The sequence below is a fragment of the Gossypium raimondii genome, chromosome 5, assembly GCF_025698545.1.
Source record: "Gossypium raimondii isolate GPD5lz chromosome 5, ASM2569854v1, whole genome shotgun sequence".
Classification (NCBI taxonomy): domain Eukaryota; kingdom Viridiplantae; phylum Streptophyta; class Magnoliopsida; order Malvales; family Malvaceae; genus Gossypium; species Gossypium raimondii.
In genome coordinates, this window is record NC_068569.1 from 5,819,483 (window position 1) to 5,838,083 (window position 18,601).

At 35.9% G+C, this 18,601-nt stretch overlaps 3 protein-coding genes across 7 annotated transcripts; 1 reads left to right on the plus strand and 2 right to left on the minus strand.

Moving 5' to 3' along the window:
* The first annotated feature begins 2 nt into the window (after nucleotides 1-2).
* Nucleotides 3-12,491, plus strand: LOC105769007 (molybdopterin biosynthesis protein CNX1). The gene is given in 18 exon segments (XM_012589340.2): nucleotides 3-345; nucleotides 443-553; nucleotides 704-2,714; nucleotides 3,233-3,342; nucleotides 4,993-5,029; nucleotides 5,031-5,189; nucleotides 5,650-5,776; nucleotides 6,381-6,508; nucleotides 7,099-7,200; nucleotides 7,268-7,351; nucleotides 7,913-8,140; nucleotides 8,312-8,502; nucleotides 8,592-8,696; nucleotides 8,876-9,190; nucleotides 10,552-10,709; nucleotides 10,821-10,927; nucleotides 11,734-11,790; nucleotides 12,055-12,491. Coding segments are annotated over 15 exon segments (2,022 nt in total). The 5' UTR covers nucleotides 3-345; nucleotides 443-553; nucleotides 704-2,714; nucleotides 3,233-3,337; the 3' UTR covers nucleotides 12,274-12,491.
* Nucleotides 11,904-15,801, minus strand: LOC105769008 (uncharacterized). 5 transcript variants are annotated; one of them, XR_001125939.2, is made up of 6 exons: nucleotides 14,736-15,801; nucleotides 14,071-14,316; nucleotides 13,398-13,592; nucleotides 12,870-12,960; nucleotides 12,572-12,767; nucleotides 11,904-12,354 (listed from the first exon to the last, which is right to left on the minus strand). XR_001125939.2 is itself a non-coding variant. In XM_012589343.2 (3 exons), the coding sequence occupies exons 1-3, from the start codon at nucleotides 15,477-15,479 to the stop codon at nucleotides 13,461-13,463; spliced, it is 1,122 nt and encodes a 373-aa protein (XP_012444797.1). In that variant the 5' UTR covers nucleotides 15,480-15,801; the 3' UTR covers nucleotides 13,202-13,460. The 5 variants fall into 5 exon arrangements, 1 of the variants encoding a protein (XP_012444797.1); XR_008196156.1 differs by having other exon boundaries at nucleotides 13,382-13,592; XR_008196154.1 differs by having other exon boundaries at nucleotides 12,572-12,960.
* A 556-nt stretch (nucleotides 15,802-16,357) lies between these two features.
* On the minus strand, nucleotides 16,358-18,601 carry LOC105765979 (serine carboxypeptidase 1). The gene is made up of 7 exons (XM_052631481.1): nucleotides 18,261-18,601; nucleotides 18,028-18,135; nucleotides 17,677-17,951; nucleotides 17,353-17,604; nucleotides 17,017-17,123; nucleotides 16,738-16,824; nucleotides 16,358-16,613 (listed from the first exon to the last, which is right to left on the minus strand). Exons 1-7 carry the CDS (start codon nucleotides 18,550-18,552, stop codon nucleotides 16,358-16,360), a joined length of 1,377 nt encoding a protein of 458 aa, XP_052487441.1. The 5' UTR covers nucleotides 18,553-18,601.

Below are 18,601 nucleotides of genomic sequence, written 5' to 3' on the forward strand. Positions count from 1 at the left end.
TTTGCAGGTATGGCATTTCCTCCACCTCCAGGTTTTACCACCAAAGCACAAAAATTGAATGGAATTGAAATTGCATTGGTTTCATAGAAAATTAACCAAAATGGGAATTCTCAGCACATTTTATTTTGTATCATATGAAGATTTTAATCTGCTGAGCGAAAAAGGAGTTGCATCCCACCCAAGACAAATTCAATTCAATGTTGCATGTCTAAGTAGCCATTCTTCCCAATCGAGAGGGAAACTAAAAAAAGAAGATGGCGTAAACAGAAAACAAATGCAGTAGCCAGCAGGTATGGATGACGAGTTACATTCTCGTCGCTCGCGAGTAACAAGCTTATGAACTCGGTAAATATTATAATATAGATTTTATTTCGGCAAGTTATATCGGTAAATATAAATAAGAAAGCCCAAAATCCAAACAATAATAAAAGTGAAAAAATAGGAGGCAGGTAGAGGTGGGGATGGCAACGACGGTGGTGAAGAGCGCGTTGCAGGCGATCCGAGAGAGGGGTCTCCGCTCATTCCTAAGGGATCTCAAGGAAGATGGCTTCACGTTCGTAATATGCTCTCTTCCCTTTTTTATCATTTGGACTTCTTAAAACTTGCATTAATTCTTCGATTAAGGAAACTACCCCCCCCCCCGGGTTTTCACATTATTCTTCCATTACTTTACTTACTATTATTCCTTTTATTTATCCATTAGGAAATGCATCTTCGATGGAAACCTTCTGTAAGTCAGATTCTCTTTTTACTTGAAAATCTCTCTCTCAAAAAGAAGAAGAAGAAGGTAGAATTAGAAGGTAATTGAAATTGAAGTTTTAATAAATTTATAATTAGGGTAAGTGGTTTGCAGCTTTAAGTTCAATTGGATCTGGAAATGATTGGCAATGCACTTGATTTGTGGAGAAAAAACATGAAGCTAGCAATATTGTCCGGTTTCCCTGAAATGTTTTTGATCCGAAGATTATAAAGCTACAACTTGAAATGGCATTCAGTGTCTGCAGGAAAGAAAGGAAAAAATTTTGTTCTTAGATACTGAATTCACTGGTAAACCAAGTATAATAAATTTCTTTTAACCCTTAATTGTTTAGAAATTTAAGGTTTGAATCCGAGCTCCATTGGGTCTATTCCATGTTACTTGCTTCACATTTGATGGGAAGAAATGGTTTGCCCTTGGTAATTGTCTTGCTTGTGACGAAGTTTCTACTGCTGACTTGGATTTGAGTTTCAGTGGTTTTCACTGAAAATTTTGTGCTCGCATGAAAGAAGACTTGCCATGTTTCTGCCAGCTATTAACCATTTCATCAGTTACAATTAAATGCAATCAGGTCCATACTCTTAGTCTGACATCGTCCCTTGGACATTTTGGAACCTTGTGAGAATGATAAAATGCTTGCAGAACTTTCCAGTGTCAGCTACTAAACCTTCTCGATTTTATATAATTTGAGATGTAATGACATGATATTTTTGCCAGTCCCATACAATGTCAAGATATTAGATCAATTCTGAGTGCAACATGCTGAATTTAGAGACATCTTGCTTTGGTAGTCTTTCATTGAAAGTGACATCTTAGGTTGTTATTGCATACATTTGTTTATACTAGCCATAGTATCTCTATTGGCATGTAAATCTGCAGACTAGCATCCTTAATCTTGCATTGCAGTTCAGTTGCCCTTAAATGGGACCAGATGCCTTATTCATCATCATTTCTCATCTACCTTTGGTCTGAATTCGTGAAATGTGCAATGTCAAGAAGCATTGCTTTGAGTTGTGATCAAGGCTTGAATAGCTTATGCAATTTTATTGGGCTAATTAGGTTTCTTCTCCTCAAGCTATACCATTCTTCACCAAAAACTCTTCTTAAAGTATTCTTTGCACAGACATGTAGCTATATGTTTCTGTTAGGTAAGAAGGGTTTACCCTGATAGTGAGTTCTGAATGACAATTGCTTTCTTTACTCTTTACAGTAGCAAATGAATATGATGGTGAAAAAAAACTACATGTCATTGTGGGGGAAAGGTATCTACTATCTAGTCTAGATATCTTGTATTGGTTCCAGGAAAGTTATCAAGCTGAAGCAGAGTGATATTTGTAATCTTTTTCTTTTTCAGAAAGAAAAAAAAAAAGAAAGAAAAGAAAAGAAGAGAAGATGTGCTTGTCTTGGTCATAAAGGTCAAGTTCCCATAATGTTTGATAGTCAATCTGCTTATGTTGGCATGTCATTGTTCTAATTAGTGGGACAAGCTAAACTTGAATGAAGCTAACCTTTTAGCTCGTCAATTGCTTTTATTTGTTTCCAGCTGAAAATGAGGTTCCATTTTTCATGTTCTGCTATTTTTTGACTAATTCCATTTATAGGGGGCTTTCACACGCTTATATGGCCTTGACAGCCATGCTCTGTATTTTGGTATTCCTATTATACTACTTTTTATAGTTTGAGTTTTTTCTTTTGAAGAACAAAATAAATTTTGTTTTTATTTTATTCTTACCAGTTCTTCATACCTCTGGCTTCTATGTGTAGTTCTTTACTTTCAAATGATCCTTGAGTTCTGAAGTTAGTTTGCATATATTCATCATTATTATTTATTGCATCTTCGAAAGCAATTTGCTTGATTCATCCAGGCAAACTAAAATCCATAACATTGGGGCAACAGTTGGGGGTGTTGATAAGTTTGGCAACAAGTATTATGAGAAACTTGGGGACACTCAATCTGGTTAGTTTCACTGTTCCTTTTTATATAATGTACATGTTGAAAATGCACCACCAGTTCCATATCAGTGGTGAAAAAGAACTGTGTTCAAGAAATAATTGCTAGAAGTAGAGACAGCCTCTTTCCCTTTCTTGGTCTCGATTTAGCATAAACATATATCGAGCCAGAGAGAACTTGGATTGGTTTTAGTGCAGATTAAGGTGATGCTTCCTCCAAGTTGTGGCTGTGGAGGTGGGCTATCTCCTCCTGATAAAGGCAGAACTGGATTATGTTTTTATGTGCACTTGAGCTTTGAATACTTGAATGCCTTCAATCAATAAAAAATATCGTCCCTCCCACAGCGTTCCTGAATTTTCAGATTTCATGTTTCCTTTTCTTGCATGCATGCATGCATGATGTATTTAATTTTAACAATCAACTTTTTGAAAGCTGTAAATACTTCCTCCATGAGTGTACTTAACAAGAGGCTGTTATCTCGCTTTATGTTTATAGCTGACGCATACTATTTATGGCATTTGTAGGAAGACACAGGTGGGTTGAATATGCAAAAAAGGATTGATATGATGCATCTCAGGTACCCCCAGAATGGCAAGGTTGGCTTCACTGCATAACTGATCACACAGGAGATGAGGCAAGTCCTGTTCTGTTCTATGTTACATGCATAAAAAGGATTATGTGCTTAAGAACTAGACCCAATAGTAATGGACCTAACATGATTACATGACAGGAGAAAAATAACTAAAACACAATATGCTATGAAAAAATTACACAAACAAGATGCAAATATATGAACATATCAGAATCTACCTAAGATGAATTATTAATGTATCATAAATATATTAATACTTCAACAGGGATACAATTACAAACGACAGGTCTATTAAGATATTTGTTTTTTCAGCTTTTGATGCTAAAACCTAAGAGGTATGGGTTGAGCACAAGGAAAACTTATCTGGAAAGGGGAGTGAATTTATCTACCATTCTAAAGGACATGCACTTAATCCTTGTCAGAGAGAGTGGACTAGGTATCAATCATGGCAACCCACGAAACCTGAGTAATCTTCCAAAACCAATCTTTTTTTTTTTTCCTTACTTTGCAAACACTGGGTACTTCACTGTATTTTTTTTTCTTTTTTTGATGAATGATGTCTTCTATTCGTCTCAAAACAATAGCAATTATGCATTTATTTGCTGCAAAACTATCTACTTGATATTTCATCAATTAAAACCAACTTGGATGTTGCAAATAATCTCTCTTCATCTGATTCTCAAATTGTTCTGTAATCCATGATTTATATTCAGAACTTACTAAACAAGCTAATTTCAATGTTTAATCTCTTGGATCATATTTATGGTGACCAGTTAGTAAATAAATTGTACCCATTAAAAAAAAGCAATTCACTTCCTGTTTCATTTGATTAAATGAAATGAAAAGAAAAAGTTTATCACTATTATATGTTTACGTTTTGTTTGGAAATTTAATATTTTAATTTTAAAAGTTTATATTACACGTTTGATTTTTGAAAATATTTTTATTTTATTTCTAATTTGTAAAAAATATTTTTATTTTATTTTTAAAAAGAATACAAAAAATTCAATGATGAAAACATGTTTATTATTTATTTTCCTATAATAAAACATGAGAAATAAAAATATTTATACATTTTCATGGGATTTGAGCCAGGGTGACATTTGATATTTAATAACTGTTTGATTTTTTAGGTTAATTAATTTAATGTTAAAGTCAATTTGATTTTTAGTAAAACGGTGAAAATAACTTTTATTGTTTTTAAATTTTTAAATCTTTTCATTCTTCAAGAAACATTTTAAAAATTTCAACTATGTTTTATTCAATATTTTCTATTTTTAAGAAAATGAAACCAAAATGAGAAATATTTTTAAATCAAATGTAGTCTAAAGATTTTAAGTTTTGTTTGTGGAAATTATGTGTAACTGAATCAATTTAAATTGAATTAATTATTCAATTAAGTATTAATAAGATTGAGCATTTAACTCGATTTAATACCTATAATAATTTATTCCAATGGTACATTCTAATATGATTGTAATTTATAACTTAAAATATATTTTACTAAAATTAGCCGCACATGTAACTGAAGTTGCAATGATGTCCAAACAACCCATCTCAAAATCAAATGTTCTTATTCAATCAGCGATAGCCACCACCATTACTTAACAGTAACACCACCAGGCCCCCTAGTCTTCGTGTCTTGTCCGAGTTACTTCTCATCGCACTCTCTTTTGACTTGATATATACTAGAGCGAAGCGCGGCAGCGTCACCTGCGGTTGCACCAACCCAAAAGATGATACCAGTCGACGAAGCTCTTCAGATTGTGCTCAGCGTTGCCCAGAAACTGCCACCTGTCACCGTCCCACTTCACCAAGCTCTTGGAAAAGTTTTGGCTCAAGATATCGTTGCTCCTGACCCCTTGCCTCCTTATCCAGCCTCAATCAAGGTTCGCTCCAAATCCCAGTTTTCTTTTTCTAAAAAATGAACCAGTTTTGAGATGTTGAGATGGGTACTTTTATCATGCTATAATTGGCTCTTTTTTTTTCCAATTATATAGATTGAATAGGCCCTTGGGTATTGGTTAGTTTTTGGTTTTTAACTTTGAAGTTCGAAAGGTCGCCTTTTTCAATCTCATTCTAACATGCGATTGGGATCTTTGATTTTTTTTTTATGTAGAAGTTGATCATATTCAATTTCTTTGTTTCATATATAAATGGCTTTTCAATTTGTTTTTTCATTTTGCTTCAGCATGAAAATTCCCTTTTCAGGGCATTAGGAATAGTGGATGAGGCTATATTTCTATTGTAAACTATCTTCCCCTGTGTTCAAGATTGATATATATCTCATAGTTGGGTAGATTTGTGGTGTGTATTACTATTATCTGAATATACTGAGACTTCTTGCAGGATGGTTATGCTGTGATTGCTTCGGATGGTCCTGGTGAGTATCCTGTAATAGTTGAATCAAGAGCTGGAAATGATGGGCTCGGTGTCACAGTGACTCCTGGAACTGTTGCATATGTCACAACTGGAGGTTAGTCTGTTCTTTCTGTTATCATGTGGACAGTAACAGGTCCTGTTATCTTCTGCATTTTTGCTGACTTTTTCCATCTTTGAATAACTTAGCTGTATAATTGCTTTGCTTTGGACGTGTGTTTATCCAAAGTGGTGGAATTTGTGAATGTTCTGGAAGTATCTTTCTTTGAAATTGAAACCAATTACTGGTCTGCTAAAGGGTGCCAAAGTAGGCTAATGAAAAGAAGCTTGCCCGTGGGTTGCTTGTTGATAACTTATTTTTGTCCATTCATCTTTAATTATTATTCGTAAAAATAGATAATCTTTCTAAACATAACATTGCTTCTTGAGTGGCCAATTGAGTGTTGTTGCCTTTTGCTAAATGATCAAGATCTTTAAAACATGATCTCAAGTGTGATCATACTTTTCCAAAAATGAGATTGATAATAATTTAAGTTTAAATAGGGCTTCTTCTTCTAATTTTAGGGCATAATATGGTGACATTTGAGCTTCTAATATGTTTAAATCTTAATCTTTAAGACTTAACTAGTTTCACCATATTGTTTTGCACTTAACTTTTTCTCAAGATTTTGTCCATTTTGCACCTTTTTTTTTCCCGTCAGGACCAATACCCGATGGTGCTGATGCAGTTGTCCAAGTTGAGGACACTGAACAGGTTAAAGCTCCTTCTGAAACAAAGCATGTAAAGATATTGGTGCAAACTAGTAAAGGTGTTGATATTCGTCAAGTGGTATGGCATCATTAACTCCTCTCACTTCACCTACTTCCGTCTTCTATTCACTGTCTCATCCTTCCTTTTCCTTTTTCTGCTACAAACCATCCTTGTCTCTATGATAATTTTTTTCTGCCTTGCTACTTCCTCAAAGCCTTTGTTAGTTGTCATAACAACTGAGTCAATGATTCAGAAGATTGAAGTAATATGTTCACGGTAAATAATTAGTTATTTACGCCCTTCTGGAAGCATTAATAGGTACATTGGAAATTTGGTTCTATTGCCAAACAGCTAAAGGTCTCAATTGGAAAAGTGTACGTTACTCGAGCACTCTGAATGTGTGCATACAGGTCTATGGCTTGTTGGAGAATAGGAATGAAGTTAAACTTCCATGGCTTCTCACCTTCTGTATAAGTTGACCTGACTTTGTTTATCTATGGTGAAAAAGAAAAATAGAGAAGAAGCAGGACACAATGAACTTACTGTGTTGTCCAATTGTGTGTAGCTTCTAATATTTTTCTTTTCGAATGAGTGTACTTTATATGAAACAATTTCACATTTCCATGCTTTCTGTCATGTCAAAAGCTCAAACAAGCATCTGTTTGCAGGGATGTGACATTCAGAAAGATGCAGTAGTTCTAAAATCTGGAGAAAGATTAGGTGCTTCAGAAGTGGGACTACTTGCTACAGTTGGTGTTACTATGGTGAAGGTACTACTTTGCCTACTGTTTTCATTTTAATGACTTTGCATAATCTGATGATATGGCTGATTTTCAGGTGCAGCCTACACCAACAATTGCTGTACTTTCTACTGGAGATGAACTTGTAGAGCCCACAATAGGATCCCTAAGTCGTGGCAAGGTATCGTTGGAGTATCTGAGTTAAATGTTCCAAAATGTAGATTGTTCAGCTTCCTAAAACAAAATTTGTGTAAGGTTAAATTCTCTAATTAGGCCTGAAGGTTCTTCCTGAAGCACCTCCCTTCCGAAAGGGGAAAGAAAAAAGAAAATTGAATCTGAAAGAAGGCTGGTATGGTTGACTTATTATATACAATTTATTCTTGGTGCAAAGGGTTGGAAAGTTTGAGGATCATGAAATATTGCAACCATGGTGATAGTGAGATCACAGGTAATTGCACATGGGATGCTAGCAAGGGAAGTTAGAAATAAGTTTTTGAAGCCTGATATGCTAGTTGTCACACCTAATCTGCAGCTATGTTATCGCTGGTCTTTCAATAAAAATGACATATATTTACAGAATCTAGGAGAATAATGAGCATTCTCTTTCTTTGTTGCTCTCTAATTTCTTCCTGTTCCACCTTTTCTTTTTGGATTTCCTCCAGCTCATATTTTGATGGATGAGCTCCTTTGTTTTGTGAATTTCCATCAAGACATCATTTAGGCTGGTTGATGGATTATGCAGATTAGGGATTCCAACCGTGCAATGTTATTGGCAGCTGCAGCACAGGAACAATGCACAGTGCATGACCTTGGTCTTGTTGGAGATGACAAAGAAGAACTTGAGAGGGTCTTGGATGGTGCTTTTTCTTCAGGGATTAATATTCTTCTGACTTCTGGGGGCGTTTCCATGGGAGATAAGGATTTTGTGAAGCCACTGCTTGAAAAGAAGGGGAAAGTGCACTTCAACAAGGTCGTTTTCCGTGTATATTTCTTCATGAGAAAATTACTTTTGTATAATCAGGCAAAAACTGTTCTATTCTTTGTTCCTAATTGCCTTGGAGCTTTAGATTTTTATATGGTATCCGGAACATCATTGATTAGACATCTATTGTAACTTTGTTTGGATTGATTTCCTTGACAGGTTTGCATGAAACCAGGGAAACCATTGACATTTGCAGAGATATGTTTAAACCGGGCGGAGAATGCATCAGTGAACAAAGTTCTTGCATTTGGTTTACCAGGGAATCCAGTTAGCTGTCTAGTTTGTTTCCAACTCTTTGTGGTCCCAACCGTACGTCTCCTAGCTGGATGGGAAAATCCACATCTTTTGAGGTTGCTGAAACTTCCCATAAATTGTTCTATTTCTGTTCCTGTTAGTCTATTTCTGACACTGTCCTGTTTTCCTTCTGTTTGTTATATAGAGTGCAAGCTCGACTTCAACAACCATTAAAGACAGATCCAGTTCGGCCAGAATTTTATCGTGCTACTATCAGATGGGAGGCTAATGATGGATCGGGGAGTGCCGGGTAAATTTAGAGCTATAGTTTCCTTGATCATAGGTCTCCTCACTTTTTCGATTTCTTGTTCAGTTAGATCCTTCTTGGACCTAATTTATCTGTAAGTGTCATGGTTTTTGCTATTCTATTCTACCTTGTAATGCTATTATAATTGTGTTAAGAGGCAATTTGTTTCTTTCGGATTTTAGATTTGTCGCTGAGAGCACTGGCCACCAAATGAGTAGTCGGCTTCTGAGTATGAAGTCAGCTAATGCTTTACTCGAGTTGCCAGCTTCAGGGAGAGTTATTCCTGCTGGAAGTTCTGTCTCAGCCATTGTTATTTCTGATTTAAGTGGTACCCCATTGAGCAAGGCTGCATCGTCATATGATTCAAGTTCAAGTAGTACGCCACATAAAAGTGTGTCAAATGAAATAATGGGAGATGGATCTCAGGATGTGCAGTTCAAAGTAGCTGTTCTTACAGTGAGTGATACTGTTGCATCAGGTGCTGGGCCTGATCGAAGGTATGTGGTTGCTTATTGCTTCTTCAAATATTGAATCATTTCCTAGGTTAAGGTTCTGGTTTTTCTATGAATTGTAATATCTCAAGAGAGTCTTATTATTTTCCAATTAAAAACCAGATTCCAAAGGCTAGAACCATTGACATAGAAAGCTTGAGCTACAATAATTTTCACTTACTTTTCTTTGGGATATTTGATTATGGATCTAGTTGGAATTTGTTGTTCACTTAAATCCCATCTATTTCAAATCTAAATGTGCAAGGGCTATGACTGCTTGCATTTCAGATTTGCGAATATGATTCCATATTATATATTATGAGGGTCATGTGACTTATGTCACTCCTAACTACGATTCATCCATTGATTTCTTCAACACCTAATCATTCTAACCCTGCAACCCAAATACTGAAAAGTGAGTTTACAAAGGTTTATTGTTCAACCAAAAGCATCCCGATACACCACTTTGTTCCAGTTTGTCAAAATGGTCACTTTATGGATGCTAAAGTGATAAAGCAGAGTTGATGTTCCACTTTATTCTAGTTAGATATGAAATGGGTGAAAGCTCTGCTACAATATTGAGCCAAAATGTTTGTCTGGTGTCAGATCATTTATGTCACTGGCTAAGTTTATCTTTTCTTACAATGGCCTTTAAAAAGGACTGCATTCATTGAGCTCCCAGTTTCCATGCATCTAGATACACCTTTAAATAATTGTTTCATAAAGGTCACATATTCGATGCTAAAGCAAACAAGCAAAGTTGATATTGTCCCATGACGAAGTGAGACATGGGAATACTGAATACTTTGCTACAACATATGGAAACAGCAATAGTACATTTTGCATGAAGACTTTTTGTTCCAGCTCTTAGTATTTTAGGTACCGTCTGTTTTTCTTTTTTATTTCTTTTTATCATTTCTTGGGTGCATTCACAAATTTGACTTTATGGTAACCATCTAAATGTTGGCACTTTTCACGCTTCCCATTAATGTTTTATCTATTAATCTCAGACCCGAAACCACCTTCAAGATGCACCAATGGCAAGTTGTTTACATTTGGCAACATGACCTATGTATAATTAATTGATACTCAACAATTATGCGAGTTACTTAGTTGAAGTGAATAGGTAGTAGCTCCCACTGTTGACTTCCATCTTTTTATGCTCTATCATAAAGCCAGATTTCTAAACCATGCATATGTTTTCTGAAATGTTCTAGAAGGCTTTTCTTCCTTAACCCATAACCTTTATTGTGATGGTAATCTTGCATAATTATGTCATGATTCTATCACTACAATCATGTCAGATTACTATCACAACAACCTTCATATTTGCTTATACCTAAAATTGTATGATTATGAAATTGCAGTGGGCCAAGGGCAGTATCTGTTGTGAATTCCTCATCGGAAAAGTTAGGAGGTGCAAAGGTAGTTGCTACAGGTGTGGTTTCAGATGATGTGGGAAAGATCAAGGAAGTTTTGCAGAGATGGAGTGATATTGATAAGCTGGATCTTATCCTTACACTTGGTAAGATTCTTGTTCTCAGCAGCCTCCTTTTTCATTGTTGGATATAGAGATTTCCCTTTTGGTTCTATTTATTCTCACTCCTTTTCTTAAAATTGTATTATCATTATTAAGGTGGCACCGGATTCACTCCAAGAGATGTGACCCCTGAAGCAACTAAAGAGGTGATTGAAAAAGAAACACCCGGTCTTTTGTATGTCATGATGCAAGAGAGTTTAAAGGTAATAAACTGAATTATGCCGTGAATTAACTTAAGAACTCTTTTTTATCTGTTTCTTCCTGGGCCTAGCTTAGCTTAAAAGTGATGTTATCAATTCAGTCAAGCTAAACCTGCTCATATAGACCTATCAGCAAACATCCATGAGATTATGTGATAGATCTTGCTGAAAGATTGAAATTGCCATACCCATTTTAGACCAGAAAATGCATACACAGCGAACCAAGCCAATCTAAATCTAATTAAACAAAATAAGAAAATTCCAAACATTCGTGGTAAGAGATGAAGGCTAAGTGGAATAAGAACTTCCCTGGTATGTGTCTAAGCCAGCGCAACCAAGCTTTGCATGCATAAGCAGATATGCCAGGCCTGCACTTCCCTTGTATGACTGTTTTCTGCACAATTGATTTTCAATTCCATGTGTGATTTGTTGTTTGTTAAGCATCCTAATGAGTTGGCTCCATGAAAGGCATAATATGCAAGACATGTTTATTTTTTCTATGTGACATGTAATGACACACTGCAGATTGTCCTTGCAATTATCTGCTTCTTGTCAAATCTTCGGTGTCCAGGGAATGTTTGAAGAGATTAACCATAAAAATCCATTATGTGTGCTGAGATGCAGTTTCTTTTTCCCAACTTACGCAGAAAATGGTCGTTTTAATATCATATTGAAGAAGCACATAATTGCATATATCTAAGATTGTTTTCCCTTCATACATACGTTAGATATGATGTCATGCCACATTTTGTGTATTCTTAAGATAATATCACCTATGAACTGACCTCTTTTATCGGTAATGGAAATAGGTAACACCATTTGCTATGCTCTCACGCTCAGCAGCAGGCATAAGAGGGTCAACATTGGTAAGATTGAGATGTTATTTATACTTTTGGTTGATTATATATGAGTTAATTCACTTATGATGTGGTTAGTTCTCTACTGGAATTTTGCTCTTCTATTGCGGTGTGCTTAGGGATTAATCAAAAAATCAAACCATATCGTGTGAAACTAGGAATTGCTGTTCATACTGTTCTTTTATAGAACATGTTTCTTATGCTATCAGTATATCAAGATCATGAACATGTGCTTTTAAAAGTACATGTTTCTAATTCTAATCATGTATCCAGATCATCAACATGCCCGGGAATCCAAATGCAGTCGCAGAATGCATGGAGGCATTGTTGCCTGCCCTTAAGCATGCACTAAAGCAGGTAAAGGGTGACAAAAGAGAGAAACATCCCCGGCACATCCCTCATGAACATGCTACACCAGTGGATACTTGGGAGCGCAGCCATAAGTTGGCCTCTGCTGGTAGTGTCGAACCCAGTTGTCCTTGTTCCCATTAATATGCTCTTTTTGTTTAGAGGATAAGAAAGCAAGATACAATCTTTAGCGATCTTTGAGAGCCATAACTTTTTTGTTATTATCTGACATCAAAATGTGAATAAAGATGTCAAAACTTGAGAATTTGAACAAACATTGGGATCGTGCAGATGATGGTCAATTCATTATCAATAATTGGATAGAAATGAGAAAGAAATTATCGGTTTTACCAGTAAGGAAATCTATGAATTAAAACAAAGTTTATAGATGATAATGCAGAATTTGTGTTCTAACGGGCATCATTGGTATAGTGTCATATACCTGAATTATTTGATTAAAAATTTTAGAAAATCACTCATCTACTCATCTTCAGCTCTTGTTTGCAACACTGGTGCAAGAGTGCTGAATGATAATGGGTTGTGCCTTCGGCACGAGATGGTTGATAGCTTGAAACTGAATATCTCGCGTCTCACTGTTATTGATGTCAGACCTTCATATTCAACCACATGTACCTCAACTTGTTTCCATCAAGACGTATTATAAGACAAAGGCGGTGAGAAATACTGTAAATTCTTCTCTTGTAAATGAAAGCTCAAATTGCTAATATTTCTTATTTTACCTCATCGTTGTTGGACTATGGACATCGGGCAGACTTGATGGGGAGCTTGAGGGTGTTAAACTTCCATTCCTGGTTGAGGTAATTGGGACAACTGCAATATATTAACATAAAAAAATAAAGTCAAAATAATAAGTTTTGTAATTTTAGATACGTCATATTCTTACTCAGACTGAATAAGATGAAGTTAGGCCGACAAGGATATCCAAAAATTGAATATGAGTGTTGGACAAAGCTGTAGTTGACACTTAAACCCAAGTTTTGAGTAAACATAGGACGATCTAGCATTTGGCGAAAGAAATCTACACCCTTGACTAAATTAGTAGTACTCGATCTCAATATGGTACTTGTTCCCTGGAAGATTTCAGCATTCTAAAAGAGTTTTGCAGAGTAGCATTAACTTAAAAGATATACCATTTTCACATAAATGCACAATATTGGCAAACAACAAATGGAATTAAACCATCAATGGAAAAGAAATCATAAAACATTTTATCAAAAGTAATCTACTAAACTGCTTGGAACAGTGACCTTTTCCTTGCTTTTTGTTCTTCGTGACCAATGTAAACCAAGGTATTTTACCGATCATTCCATTCATCGACGAAATCCCATCACAAAACGTTGGATACCAGCAAAATCAGATACTATGTTCATATCACGAAAGCTGCCTGGCTTCTCATTCTCAATGTATTCCACAAGAAACTTGCACTGCTTTTCTCCATTTGTCTGTTACAAGAGAATCACAAAGAACTCAAGTCAGTTACAACCTGGTCCTGCAAGAACAAAACTTATTAAAGCACAACTAAAACAAAGACTCATAAGAAGACACGGTTACTTTGAATGGCCAAGATTCGATTGTATGTTATAAGATAAGCAAATGAACGAATTATTAAATCTGTCTTTGTTACAATATGTCTTACTGGATCAAGTTAGAAAATGTCCTAAGAAATCTGGAGCAGAAACATGGTTAATGTGGTAAAAGGTAGCGGCCAGATCTATCCAGACATAAGATTTCAATTAAAATTCCTTATCCTTATTCATGAATATACATAACATGAGATAAGAATCATATTTAATAAAATGTATTTCTCTACCAATCCCTTATCAACGACAATTTTACAGAAACCAAATTTTCAACCCGAAATGGGGAATAAGTGCATAAGCTAATTGCTAAAAGAATCTAAGAAATATCAAAATTATATACCTCGAAAGCGAAAAAGCCTCCAGGTTTCAACATGGAGGCAACTCCATCAATGAGATGAAGAAGATCATTGGTTCCACTAATACCACCATCTAATGCAAGTATTGGTTCATGTTGACCAACTTCAGCTTGTAGGCCAGATATGTCACCACTTGGTATGTACGGTGGGTTACTCAAAACACCAGCAAGTTTACCTTGAACATCTTTCAATGGTTCAAACCAAGATCCTTTCCTCACCTCAACCACATCCTAATTCGTAAACCAAAAGCATGTTTCTCAATATGATTTGAGATAAGAAAGGCACAAAAACAAGATGATGGCAGTATAATTTGTTTATTTGGGCATACAACAAAATTATGTTTCTTCGATAAGTTGTTGTTTTTAAGTCATATAGTCTTGCATAAATCATTCAAATCTATCTTGACCAATCACTACAAGTGCTCATCCTATATCTTGTTCTGCAACAAAGAATTAGAGACTTCTATGCACAAAGTCTTTTATCCAAACTGCCATGGCGATTGATCAGGCACCATAATAGGCATTGATTCTTTCATTTTAACCTTTTTTCCTTATATCAACCTATTGATCTTGCTTTGTGCATAATACAAATTTAGGAAGTATTTGAATTTTCACTAGGCAGTCCATACTAAAACAATGAAATGAATTACCTGTAGACCATATCTTTGCACATTAGAAGTGGCCACAGCAACTGCCACCGGACTTAAATCAGTAGCAATGACTCTGCCACAAGCATCGCCGTGAGCATGAGTTGCTAAGGCCCTTGCAGTTGCAATAGCAATAGCACCACTGCCCGTCCCCAAATCGGCCCAAAAACCTTGTGCCAATTCTGGGGCATTGTTCAAAGCCACACCTTCAACCAAATCAATTATCACTTCAGTTTCAGGCCGAGGAATAAGAACCCCTTCTTGCACACTCAACACCAAATCCCTCCAATGTTCACACCCTACCACATACTGAAAAGGTCTCCTCTTTTCAATCCTCTGCCTCCAAACACAATACATCTCCTCCAATGGCGCTCTTAACGCAACGCTTACATCTGGATTCTCATTGTTACCCGATTCCAATCGAGACAATATTACTGAACGGTGTTGGAGTTCAATCAAGTCTTGTAGAAGCCAGTTGAGCTCTCTGCGGAGGAGAGTGGAATCGGGGCCATTGTCTAAGTTAATAAAAGAGGAGCCAACTGAGGAAGCCAGATTTTTAGCCCATTTATGCCATTTGGTCAGCTCTGAAAGAGAGGCAGAGAAGGAAGGTGGCCTTAGATAGAGTGGAACCTTGGGTTTTACATCAATGGAGGATGTTGTTATTGAATTCATGAAACAACGTGAAATGGGTATTTGGAAATTCGCACAAACTCCACAACTCAGACCAGACGACCTTAGCTTCAACATATCTATAAACAAATCTTCCTAAGATGTCGAAACCTTAGATTATACAACCTTTGAAAAGAATAAGATTTAAGAGACAAACCTAGAAAAGGGTTTCCGAAGTGGTTAATAGCTTTTTAACTAAAATTAGACGGGTGACTTCCACTTAATTGCTTGCTCACACCATCCGTCTAAGAGATATCGAGAAAATAAAAATGGGGAAGAGAATCTATTATGAACAGATGATTTTTTTTATATATGTATTTATAATCGACTCACATAGGCGGACCTTTAGATTTTGAGCTGAACACTCACCGCTGTTTTGGATTTTCATTTGTTTTTTACAGCTTGATTCATTGTAATGAAAGAAAATGAAATTAAAAATCTGAAGATTTATAAATTCGCAAGAAAAATATTTTTTTTTAAATTTAATTATAAAATTATATAAATATTAATACAACCTTTCATTTTCTACTACCATTATAGAGTTTATTCGAGTCTGATCTTACTGAGCCTAAAATAAATAAATAAAAATTCAAAATGCAACTTGATTTGCATTTACTCCAAACCCAGAAATCTCGTTTATCAATTAGGAAATCAAAGAACCCAGCGAAGATCCCTAGAGGTGTTTGTTCATAATAATGTCTTACATGTGATTGTACATGAAATAAATATGAGATAATTTTCTTAATATATATAAAAATTTCAAAAAAAATATATGCAAATCCAACATAAATTTATATTCTTGAATTAATTTTTTTTCCAATTTTCAGCAACCCCTCGGAATGGTATGAGATTTTATTTAATTAAACAAACAACAGCTCCCACACAAGATAACACAAATTTAAATAAGAAAAATAAGAAAAAGAAAAATAGACACAATATAACACATTTCATGAAAATCATGGGGTGGAAGGAGGGAGAGTCCCTTGAAGGAAAGAAGAGATGAAGGTTAGTGCACGTTGTGGCTGGTTGCTTGGGACCAAATGGCCAGCCCCTCTCACTGTAACCAATGCCAATCCTCCTTCATACTCCACCACATACCCTCCTACCTCTTTCTCGCTATACCATGCATGCCAACCCTTCTTCACCCCAAGCTTTAACACGTTCAATGAAAACCTGGTCGCAGCAACCGGCACACGCCCATCCTTGTCCCCGCTGTAATTATTTGGATATCACCATATCAATTATCAGGTGTCGTTGCACTGCTATACTTTATATATTTTCAATTATTTATATGCTAAAATTTTCACTTAAAAAAATAATTCAATTAAAAACTTGCCTGTATATCCAGACACTCACTCCACTTTGAATGATATTTTTTAGAATAGGTAGAATAGTAGGTGGCCGATCTGTCCATGCATAATCTCTGCAATGTCACCACATTTATGGTTTTAGTTTAGGTAAGATAATTTAACTTCAACAATTTCAACGTAATATGATTACACGAATAAAAAAATATTTAAAATTCAATAAAACAGAAAAAAAATGAATACATGTATAGAATTTATATTAATTAATTATCAAAATTTCTATAAATATATAACATTTTCATTAGTACCTGCAATGGGTCCATTCAGTCTGATTTGCGTGGAGGGCCTTTTGTACCTCTGGAATATTTAGATAATTCTCCACATAATAATCCGTGCAAGGATCAAAGTCGTGCACCTGATTAAAAAAATTACACATCTTACCATTTTTATTTTTATTTTAACAATGAGACAGAATTATTACTACAATATTCTCTTATACTTTGATTAAATTTTTTTTTCTTGAGTTCTCTCAGTTTGTAGATAAAAAACAAAAAATATATCGCAAATGTTGAGATTAGAAAATAAAACTTAACTTCTTATAGTTGCATGAATCAACTGCTTTAATTCTAAATCTAGAGACTTACACTACCGTGGGAGCCATTTTTCAGAGAAGAGTCGAGGCAAATGGGAGCATAAATGTTATAAATGTCGATGTCTCCTATCTCATCATCGGCCTGACCAGTGAAATCAAAGCATTTTTCTGAAGCAGTATCATTGGCAAAGTCACAGTATTTATGGATTCCTTTGTAGGTTTCGTCTGAATTCAAAGCACGTGTCCAGAAATTATCATATATCCCCCGTAAAGTTATGGCCTCATCCAGCAACCCATTTCCCACCTGAAAACCAAGGCATTAACATGAACTACTAATATTTTCACACTGAAATCAGCATATGTTTATTGAACTTACAGCAATGCCTTTGAGGTTGATAACAGTTTGATTTGTGTTTTCATTGTTGTAGAGAATAGTGGAAGCTAGCTGAGGGACGTAGTGACCGGCATAGCTCTCACCCGCGATGAAAAAATCCCTGCTTTTATACTGAGGGAACCTCTCCAACCAGTTGACCAGAAAAGTGTAGGTGTCGATTGCGGTGGTGGTATCCCCGGCATTGTCGTAGTCGGAGGATGTATTAGAAAAAGAAAAGCCCACACCAGCCGGCGATTCAAGGAAGATCACGTTTGCCACTGCATATTATACGCCATCATTTGTTTGAGATTAATTATATAGTAGTTTCAAGGTGATTAGGTTAGGTCAACTCACCATTGTTCCATGCAAAGTCATTCCTGAAGAGCGTTTGGCCATCACTGTTTACTCTAAATGGTCCTAACTCACTCATAGCCCCATACCCCAATGACGAACATCCTGGCCCTGTGATGTGATCCCAACATTTAAAAACTTGTCAAAATTAGGCCGACCTTGGTTCGGCAAAGATTTTTGTACTTCAACTCACTCCATTAATCATCCAACCAACTTAATAATACATATTAAAATACCTCCATTGAGCCACAAAATCAAGGGATTATTAGACGAAGAATTGCGAGGTGACTCGACGAAGTAATAGAACAAAGCTCGACCAGCCTTTTGATCAACAGTCACATATCCTGCGTATTGATCAAAATCAACGCCGTCTGGTTGTCCAGGCAATGCATCAATCTCGTCGGCTTCCATTTTCCCATCTTGCGGCTCAATGCAAACAGGCGAGTACGTCGACGGATTGGAGCCATGCAAGCCAGCTGCCCATGAACGTGAAGAAGATATACGAGATTTTTCAGACCTCCCCGACATCAGCAACTTGTGAAGGATTTCCCCTTGTCGATCGGCGGCTTCACAGAAG

What these genes read in the sequence shown, in the direction of transcription:
- LOC105769008 (XM_012589343.2), bottom strand. Translation starts at nt 15,479, where the DNA reads ATGTTGAAGCTAAGGTCGTCTGGTCTGAGTTGTGGAGTTTGTGCGAAT. An exon ending in TGCAAAGATATGGTCTACAG is followed by an intron (nt 14,317 to 14,735) that starts GTAATTCATTTC and finishes TTTACGAATTAG; the next exon opens with GATGTGGTTGAGGTGAGGAA. An exon ending in GAGGCTTTTTCGCTTTCGAG is followed by an intron (nt 13,593 to 14,070) that starts GTATATAATTTT and finishes CTCTTGTAACAG; the next exon opens with ACAAATGGAGAAAAGCAGTG.
- LOC105765979 (XM_052631481.1), bottom strand. Translation starts at nt 18,552, where the DNA reads ATGTCGGGGAGGTCTGAAAAATCTCGTATATCTTCTTCACGTTCATGG. An exon ending in TCAACCTCAAAGGCATTGCT is followed by an intron (nt 17,605 to 17,676) that starts GTAAGTTCAATA and finishes CTTGGTTTTCAG; the next exon opens with GTGGGAAATGGGTTGCTGGA. An exon ending in ACTGAATGGACCCATTGCAG is followed by an intron (nt 16,825 to 17,016) that starts GTACTAATGAAA and finishes GTGACATTGCAG; the next exon opens with AGATTATGCATGGACAGATC.